A 9,361-nucleotide genomic window follows, 5' to 3' on the forward strand; every position below is an offset into this window, starting at 1 on the left:
CCGGACGCGCGGCCAGAGTCGCTGCGATTGGCCGGCAGCGGCCTGGGGGCGGAGCCAAGCAGGCCGGTATCTCGTGGGCCGCCTCAAAAGAGCCCAGGATATTGCAGAGCGCACTGGAGCCCTGGCCAGCGCGCAGCCTTCCCCGGCGCCGGCAAGCTGAGTCTTAGGAATTCTGGTTCGCTTTGGCTCACTGGCTCTTACAAACTACTGGATCCTACATGCCTCTTTGGCCCCTAACTTCCACTCCATGTCCCTATGCTCCCGCGCCAGCAACAGGTAAGGGCTGCTGTGTGATTTTTTTTCCCTCCTTCTGTCTCGCTGCCTGTGTGTCCTGGGGAGTGGACTCGGTCTGCTATTCCTGACTCTACCCTGCCCCGTTGCTCCAGAGGTGCCCAGCTGTCATGCTGCAGTGGCGCTCACCCACGCTCCCGAGTCCCAGATCATGCCTATAGAGTTTGTGTGCGCACCAGAACATCCCCAGATCTAAAAATACTGAGACATGCTTGGAACAGTTGAGCAATAGAAACATTTCTCTGCAGCATCTGTTTGTGCTCATAACTTCCAATGCACCAGCTGTAGCAAGATACTGAGTTTGGAGACAAGGGCGAGGGAACTTGCCTTCGACTCTCGACTCTCGCTCTAAGGAAAGAAAGGGAGGGGACAGAAAATGTATCTAACGTACTGGTCTCAAACCTTGGCAGACCTTGGTACTCTTGTCTTGGTTTTGTTTTGTTTTGTTTTGTTTTTTTTTCTTTGTCGTTGCTTGAAGTGTAGCGTCGAGTTCCAAACAGAGCAAGCGTCGCAAAGTTGCTTTGCTGGGGAAGAAGAGATCAGGAGCCCAAGTTGGAATTGAGCCTAAAGATCGAAAAACTTTCACACCATTATGTCGCTCTCCCCCAAGCAACTTAAAATTCTTAATAATAATAGTACTAACACCTAGGTTGAAGACAGCGTGGTTTCTAGGGAGCCCAGGGGTGGAAACGACTTTTTCTGCAAAAAAGATTGCATCATAACACAGACTCATCGTGACAACTGAAAAAAAAAAAAAAGAGAGAGAGAGAGAGAGAGAGATAGGAAATGTTTGTGCCTGGGTAAGAGTACCAGTCGGGTGGTAACAAGGATAAGGCTGTGAATCCTGGGGATTTTTATAAACTCAGAATTTACCTGTTAGGAAATAAGACTTTATTTGAAAGTGTGTTTTGGGTATGCAAAGAATGCATATTGCCTTTTATCACTTTTTTTCACATTAATAACCTATAGGCTGTCAGATTTTCTTTCACTAACCACTTGTATGTCTGCTATATATTATCATGCACTTGTTAGCTTTTTCTTGCTCACTTCCACCCTCATGCTGTGTGTTTTATTTATATTTTCCATTATCTGGAAAAATCTCCATGCTCAGGGATAAAAGGTGTGACTTCAAGGACTGTGGGAGAGGTGAGAGTTGGGGTCAAGGTCATTTCACTTTGCCTTTAGCCCCTCCCCCTCATGTTTTGGTGACACTTTATTTCATGTTATTGGTGTCTCTAGGAATATTTGTTCTAAACTCTTGTGAATTTGTCATTAAAAGAAACCCACAATATTTCTACTTCCTTGAGCCTCTGGTTAGCAGTAGAATCCTTGTATGACTTCGGGTAGCATGAAAGATTGACCATGTCTTTACCTGAACAGATTGGCTGTTTAAAATTTTTCTTTATTTTTAGTGTATTTTTTTGTTTACCACATACGTATATTTTTCAACATTTGCGCATGCTGAGTGATGCTACATGCACTGTTGATTGTAAATGTTGTAGTTATCGAGTAGGTAAATGGGTACCCCCTTCCCCTTCCTCTTCCCTGTTTCCCCTCCCCCTCCTTTCTGTTTACTGAGCTTCTAAGAGGTTGCTTTGCTAGCATTTGTGCTCACATAGCAACATGTGCCCAGAGCACACCAGGCTGGTCTATATGGCGTCAGCTGGGGAATAGCTGCTCTAAACACTCATTAGCAGACCTCTCTCTAAGCCCAGCACACGACCTAGCTTTTACTGCCTAGCTCTCATCCTTAGTGAGAAACTTTCGTATTCACTACACCATGAACATTGTGTGGGACACATCTATTCTCATTTATTGTTCACAATTACATTTTTCTGCTTTTTATAATCCATGTTGGAAATATTTCCTATATGATATAAATGATTTAGGGTCACTCATTATGTTATCTCCTTGACATTTTCTTTTTCACCCATAGCCCTCTCTGCCTTAACATCTACCTAAGAGTGAAGCGCTGAACTATTTTTTCCCATTGCTTATGCTTAATTTTGGCTCAGTCTATAAATAGTCTCACCATGAACAGCACCACATGTAACCTCTCCATTTCCCAGAAATATTTTCTACCTCATTGGTTATAGCCTGGGTGAAATGATGATTTGTGTCTTTCAAATTTACATCAGGCCCTTCAGTATTTTGGTTGAAAGGGGAATTCCCGCATTGTTCATCCAATCAAATAGCAGTTCTGAGTTGTTCCCATCAAGGAGTCACCTCACTGAGTGTTCTTATCCGCTCTTAATCGATTCTTTCTCCAAAAATCATTTTGAATCTATCTCTAAAATCAAGTTGCATAGAAGGCCTGTTGCTAATGGAAGTTTTCCCAGATGCTCATGGATTGGTGATTTTTAGTGAGAGAAGAGCAAGGAATTTGTCCGCTTGTTTAAAGTCCCTTCACATACTGGGTAGGTTAATAGGAAAGTCATTCTTTGTAGTGGAATATTAAAGCAATTAACCTATCAGACTTTGGCAGGTTCTAGATTTTTGCTATGTAATCAGCCCCACAAAAGTCTAGATGCATGCACATACATAAATCTGTTTTGGAGCACATCTATTCAAAGCAACAGAAGTCTCCATTTTGCCCCCCAAAAACCTTTTTTCCCCTTTCCAGGCAGAAATGGTAAAACTTGTAAATGATGCTCTGCATGTGGAACACATTCCATCATTAGCAATGGAAACAAGGCAATAATAGTCACTCAATCCAGGCTCTTTTCAAGGGTCTAAATGCGGAAAGCTCTTCAGAGGAGGCTGGTAGTGTGCAGTTTTGTGGAATTCAGGCTAAAATCCTGGGGTCAAGATTTTTGGAAAGTCGTAATTCAGTCTTTAGATTTCCTGTGGTTGTTATGCTTTAATCTAGACAAGTGCAGAAATAAGTCAGGAGAAATTTGAGACTGTCTACTCATGGTCCCTAATGCTAACTCAGAAGGAAGGATTATTTTGAATCATGAAAAGAGAATTTCTTGGTGTCAGCTTATAAAATGCTGAAGCCCATCAGAACGCAAGGATACAAGAACTATTTAAATGAAGCCTTTTACCCATGCTTGTTTGGGAAAAGTGCACCTGCATTTGGTGTTTTATCACCTCTCTCTGGTTTTATGTAGAAATGCTTGACAATTTCATATGAGTCAAGCAAGCTGAAATCACTGTTGAGAGAAGTTCTTTCCGTGTCCAGGATCTAGAACCTCAAGGAATAGGAGACTTGTTTCTTTCGTCCAAGTACAAACTTCCTAGGGAAGCAGACAAAACATTGAAGCAGGTGGAAGACTGGGAAGGCACACTAACTTCTTTTTATAAAGTAATTCAAAGACACTTTCAAATCGGGCATCATTTAGGTGTCAAAAGCTGCCAAAATGTAATACACATTGCAATTTTCACAGATGACTAATCTCAGGAAAAATGTGTTGGGGCACATTCTTGCATAATAACTTGGATGAAGAGGGAGAAGAGAAAAGACTGTAAGGAGGCATTTTTCAAAGACAGTGCACCTTGCCTCTCTGTAAGGGGGTGAACAAAAACAAGATAAATTATTTGATTTTTTTGTTTGCACATGGCTTGGCAGAGATTGGTTTTGTTAAGTACTTAATATGGTTTTGGTGGGGAGAAAGCAAAAGTGCAATCGTCATTATCAGGGCTTCAACGGATTTCTGATCTTTTTTTATGTGTTGTTCCTTGTCTCCCTTTAATGCAGGAGATAGATCTGGTTGCTTGAAGTGTGGAGAATCACTTTTATTTTTTTAAGCTCTGTGCTGCATTAATTTGTATTTGATAAAGAAAACATCTCTGCCTTTTCTTTAGGCTTTTGTTAATTAGCCTAAAAATAGGGGGGAAAAATAGTGTCTTTGGAGCTAAGCAGGAAAGTTGAAGTCAATGGATAGTTTTTACCTAGGATAGGATAAGGCAAGAGCAGAAAACTGAGAACTGCTGTTTGTTCACATTAGGTAAAGGTGAGTGCCTTCTCCATAGGAACATACAGCAAACAACAGCACTTGGAAGTGAAAGTAAGCTGACTGACATTTATGATCTATTCCTACACAGTTGCCTCTGTTTGGGAAAACACAGAATTGGACTCGTATGAAATGAGTTCCTGCCTTATCTCAATCCACTAAAGACCTGGTCCTTTGGCACAAAGGTGCTTACTTCCGAGCCTGTCATTACACACGGCAGTCCCATCTCTGGAGAATTTAAGGACTCTGATTGCTAGGCAACAGAATCACTCTCTGTGCCCCCAGAGCAAATCTGTGTCTTCAAGTCAGAATCACTTGCGCTAACAGAGATGTTATCAGGCATTTCTGCATAGTGGCTGCTTGAAGTGTGCAGACCAAGGAAGCCAGCTCAAACATTTGCCAGAAATTGGGATCCATTTCAGATGATTCAAAGGACTTGTCTGCTCAGTTTCATCATTTAAGCAAAATAAGCCAAGCCCTCTGATTTCAACCTTGTCATATGCTTCCATAGTGCACCTGCAATGCAATTAATATTAACATTCTGCATTCATATGCAATGTCCTCTAGATGTGTCTGACTTCTTAAAGCTCCATGACAAACCTTGGAGTTAGAAAGTCTTTTTTTCTGCTTAATAACTTGGGATCCTCACAAGCAGAGGAAGCAAAAGAGGGGAGCGGTAGACCCATAAAACAGAATATTTTAGATTGCTTGCAAAAAATAGGAGAAAAGGGAGACCTGAAATTTTGGTGGAAAGAGTGTCACAAACAACTAACTTTTCTGGGTTTAAAGATTTTATGCTTTTAAATATAGTTTAAAAAAGTCTTTTAGGGCACAAAGAGTTAAAAACCCAGTAATTCAATGTAGGGTACATTTATTTATTTATATCTGACTCTGTGTCTTGCTAGGAAGTGTTGCTTTAGGGAGCACAGCCCTTAATACTGACTTTTTGGTAATGAATGCTGTCTCTGTTTTTGGCAGGACCTGTTCTCTGGATGTCAGCTGAGTTACTAAGGTAACTTTGCATGTCAGTAAACAGACCTTGGTAGAACCTCAAGGCTCCTGGAGACCCCCATCTCTCCTTATTTTTTTTTTGGTGTGTGTCCTCACTGAACATTCAAAACTGTTTCTCCAAAGGGTTTTGCAAAAACTCAGACTGTTTTCCAAAGCAGAAGCACTGGAGTCCACAGCAGAAGCGATGGGCAGTGTGCGGACCAACCGCTATAGCATCGTGTCTTCAGAAGAAGACGGCATGAAGCTGGCCACCATGGCGGTTGCAAACGGCTTTGGGAATGGGAAGAGCAAAGTCCACACCCGACAACAGTGCAGGAGCCGCTTTGTGAAGAAAGACGGGCACTGTAACGTTCAGTTCATCAACGTGGGTGAGAAGGGACAACGGTACCTTGCTGACATCTTTACCACGTGCGTGGACATTCGCTGGCGGTGGATGCTGGTTATCTTCTGCCTGGCTTTCGTGCTCTCATGGCTATTTTTTGGCTGCGCATTTTGGTTGATAGCTCTGCTCCATGGGGATCTGGATGCACCGAAGGAGAGCAAAGCTTGTGTGTCTGAGGTCAAGAGTTTCACGGCCGCCTTCCTCTTCTCCATTGAGACCCAGACCACCATAGGCTATGGTTTCAGGTGCGTCACAGACGAGTGCCCAATCGCCGTTTTCATGGTGGTGTTCCAGTCCATCGTGGGCTGCATCATCGACGCCTTTATCATTGGCGCAGTCATGGCAAAGATGGCAAAACCGAAGAAGAGAAATGAGACTCTTGTCTTCAGTCATAACGCCGTGATCGCCATGAGAGACGGCAAGCTCTGTTTGATGTGGCGAGTGGGCAATCTTCGGAAAAGTCACCTGGTGGAAGCTCATGTTCGAGCGCAGCTCCTCAAATCTAGAATTACTTCAGAAGGGGAGTACATCCCCCTGGATCAAATAGACATCAATGTTGGCTTTGACAGTGGAATTGATCGTATATTTCTGGTGTCCCCAATCACTATAGTCCATGAAATCGACGAAGAGAGCCCTTTGTATGACTTGAGTAAACAGGACATTGACAACGCAGACTTTGAAATTGTCGTGATACTGGAAGGCATGGTAGAAGCCACGGCCATGACCACACAGTGCCGTAGCTCCTACCTGGCAAATGAAATCCTTTGGGGCCACCGCTATGAGCCCGTCCTCTTTGAAGAGAAGCATTACTACAAAGTGGACTATTCAAGGTTCCACAAGACTTACGAAGTACCCAACACACCCCTTTGCAGCGCCAGAGACTTAGCAGAGAAGAAATATATCCTCTCAAATGCAAATTCATTTTGCTATGAAAATGAAGTTGCCCTCACAAGCAAAGAGGAAGACGACAGTGACAATGGTGTTCCAGAAAGCACAAGTACAGACACACCCCCTGACATTGACCTTCACAACCAGGCAAGCGTACCTCTAGAGCCGAGGCCCTTACGGCGAGAATCCGAGATATGACTTAACTGATTCCTTCTCTGGAATAGTTACGTTAAAACACAGTCTGTTGGTGAAAGGCCCAAAACAGTGATTCAGACGACGGTACTGGCGAAGAGGTGGGTCAAGGCAAGTGGCCACCAGGGACTGAGGCGAGCACGAGGGTTTCAGAGAAAGACTCTAAGCTCAAAGATTAACAGAAAGCACTAAACATGCCTCCCCATGACCCGATGGCACATATACATGTTGTAGAATAAGTTATGGGGGCTTTATGTTTTGTTTTGTGTTTTTACAAGACTTGAACTTGCAGGCAAGCCTTGATTGGGTATTCGACTTATCCAGAATGCTTCTCTTTAGGGAACAAGGATGTTTTTAATGGCATAACAAAGGCAAGACTCTGCCTTAATCTTGAAAAGCTGCTAAAAACTACATGAACACAAACTATATTTTTGTTGCAGTGTAGTTTTTCTTTAGTGTAATTTAAAAGTCAGTATTGAACTTTGTTGAAAGCTCATGATATGTGCTTCAAAGTGGCAAGTATTTGGCTGTTAGCTGCCAAAATGAGAGCCTGATTTTTCGAGGCCAGTAATTTGTTTGCTAGAATTGATTCTCTCTCTCTTTCTCTTTCTCTCTCTCTCTCTCTCTCTCTCTGTTACATAATGGCATTATGTAATGCTAGCCAAATGGTAGCCTCTGGGTTGGGGTTTTTTTTCCTTCATGATGTTAATGGATTATCTCAAATTTTAAGTCAGACTACCTAAAATAAATACCAAAGATAATGCACATTTTTGCACAGTGAAGCTTATACTAAAAAAGGAAGAAAAGCTTCCTTGAAATCAAGAGACAATGACTTTGAACCTCAGTAAGACCTGAACTGCCCTCTAGAAAATAGGACATTGTACACAGAGTCTAGTGCTTTTTAAATTTTGTTCTTTCATGTAACTTTTGTATTAAAAGAGGAAGAAGAAAGGGGAAGTGAAATTCACACACACACACACACACACACACACGCATGCACACACACTACAAACATCCTTTCTCTCGTGCCAGGTAGAGCTGGTGAGGCTAACACATAAGGTGAGAGTTGGTGACATGTAATTAGATTTTTCTGGGTTTTTACCCTTTTTGCACATTCCAAAATTTATTCCATAAGACCTTGGCTGAATTTAGCTGTCATCCTCAAAACTGAGCCATCCACCATGGAAGGTAAATTGGTTTAAGCCCTTGTGGTTGAATTTATTTCCCTGACTCCCAGGACATTTCCAGATGGACTTTGCCTTAGACAAGATGCCACGCTGGCTCTCTGGGCTGGTTTTTCTGATCAGTCTGTCTGGAGAAATGCCAAAGTTGGGGAGGTGGCGAGATGCAGACAAGCCTCTTTGGATGTAATACATCCGCTCAAGTATTCGGGAGGGAGAGGAAAATTTATCTTAATGGTAGAGGGTAGGAATGAAAATGTCTCAGTATTTTGGGGTCAACAAGAGCCATGCAAAACATCACACAACCATGAGGAAAGGAGGTAATGGTCTATAAGAGTTATTTCTCCTTTCTGTATGCCCACTCGTGATTGAAACTGAGCTGATCCTTGTCCCCTGTGGACTCCTAGAGTGGGTGATTATGGACACTGTTTTCCAGAATCCTATCCTGCTTGGCTACCTGACTTGCTAAAAACAATTTTTCCCCCACTCTAGCTTAATAATGGAACTCTTTTCTTGGTCTGAAATACCCTATCTGTGAATTCTGAGGTTACTAACTTTTCTTTTTAATTGGAGTCTCAAAACCAACTTTCTTATGGTATTATGTCCCTGTATGCCATTAAAAAACAGCTTGTTCTAGAATCCTGTATTTTGTGAATCGATGTTTGTGAGTCTCTGGGTCCTGAGCAGCCATATTCGAATGCAGTGCCTGCACTAAGGTCACAGCACCGGCTGTCGTCAGCCTTCCAAGTCCTTGGGTTTGAAAACTGGCGTTAATTTTCATGGAAACCAAGACAGAGGGTGTCAAGCAAGTGGATGCTGTCTGAAATCCAAACTGAAAGGCAGGTTTGGGAAGTTGTTCGGAGAGTTGGAGGGACTGGGATTGAGTGAACGAATCGACCCAAGAGGCGGCAGTTTGGCCGTAGACAGTGAGAGGGTACCGAGGGCTTCAGCTGCTGCTATCTGATATTTTGCAAAGGAAAATAATCAAACCAAAGAGTATTCCGTGATATGTAAATTAAATGAAGATAGAGTGGAAAGCGGGGGCGACCGCAGAGATGGCCCCTCCCAGACACAGTGCTGCCACTCGAAAAGACTAGAGATATTTGAAGAGGGGTGGGTGTGGGGGGGCAGGAATGAGGGAGGGAAATCTTTCAACTTCTTTCTGAAATAGAGAAAAAAATCTAAAACTTCTGGTGCACAGGTTTGTTTGTTTGTTTTTTTCAAGAAAATTTTGCAGAAGCTATGTTTTTAAAGTGTACATTTTATAAAGTTTATCAGATATTTTCATATTTAAAGCCAAATGTAAATAGAAGTCTGTAAAGGGAAAAAAATGCCATAGAAAGTATAATTTCAGTGCAGCAATTTCTGAGAGCTATAGTACCTATATGCTACCGGTTAGCATGGTTTTAGCAAATATTTACCAGCCTTATAAGGTTTGTATTGCTACGTTCTTCGGTTAT

The 9,361-nt window shown here is 42.5% G+C and overlaps 1 protein-coding gene across 1 annotated transcript; it reads left to right on the forward strand.

The window, feature by feature from the left end:
- The first annotated feature begins 88 nt into the window (after window positions 1-88).
- KCNJ2 (potassium inwardly rectifying channel subfamily J member 2) lies at window positions 89-9,013 on the forward strand. Its single transcript, XM_054573108.1, has 3 exons — window positions 89-276; window positions 5,226-5,259; window positions 5,382-9,013. The coding sequence occupies exons 1-3, from the start codon at window positions 219-221 to the stop codon at window positions 6,724-6,726; spliced, it is 1,437 nt and encodes a 478-aa protein (XP_054429083.1). The 5' UTR covers window positions 89-218; the 3' UTR covers window positions 6,727-9,013.
- The last annotated feature ends 348 nt before the right edge of the window (window positions 9,014-9,361 follow it).

Source organism: Pteronotus mesoamericanus, unplaced genomic scaffold (genome assembly GCF_021234165.1).
Source record: "Pteronotus mesoamericanus isolate MK-2021 breed Mesoamerican mustached bat unplaced genomic scaffold, CSHL_Meso_final contig_246, whole genome shotgun sequence".
Taxonomy (NCBI): domain Eukaryota; kingdom Metazoa; phylum Chordata; class Mammalia; order Chiroptera; family Mormoopidae; genus Pteronotus; species Pteronotus mesoamericanus.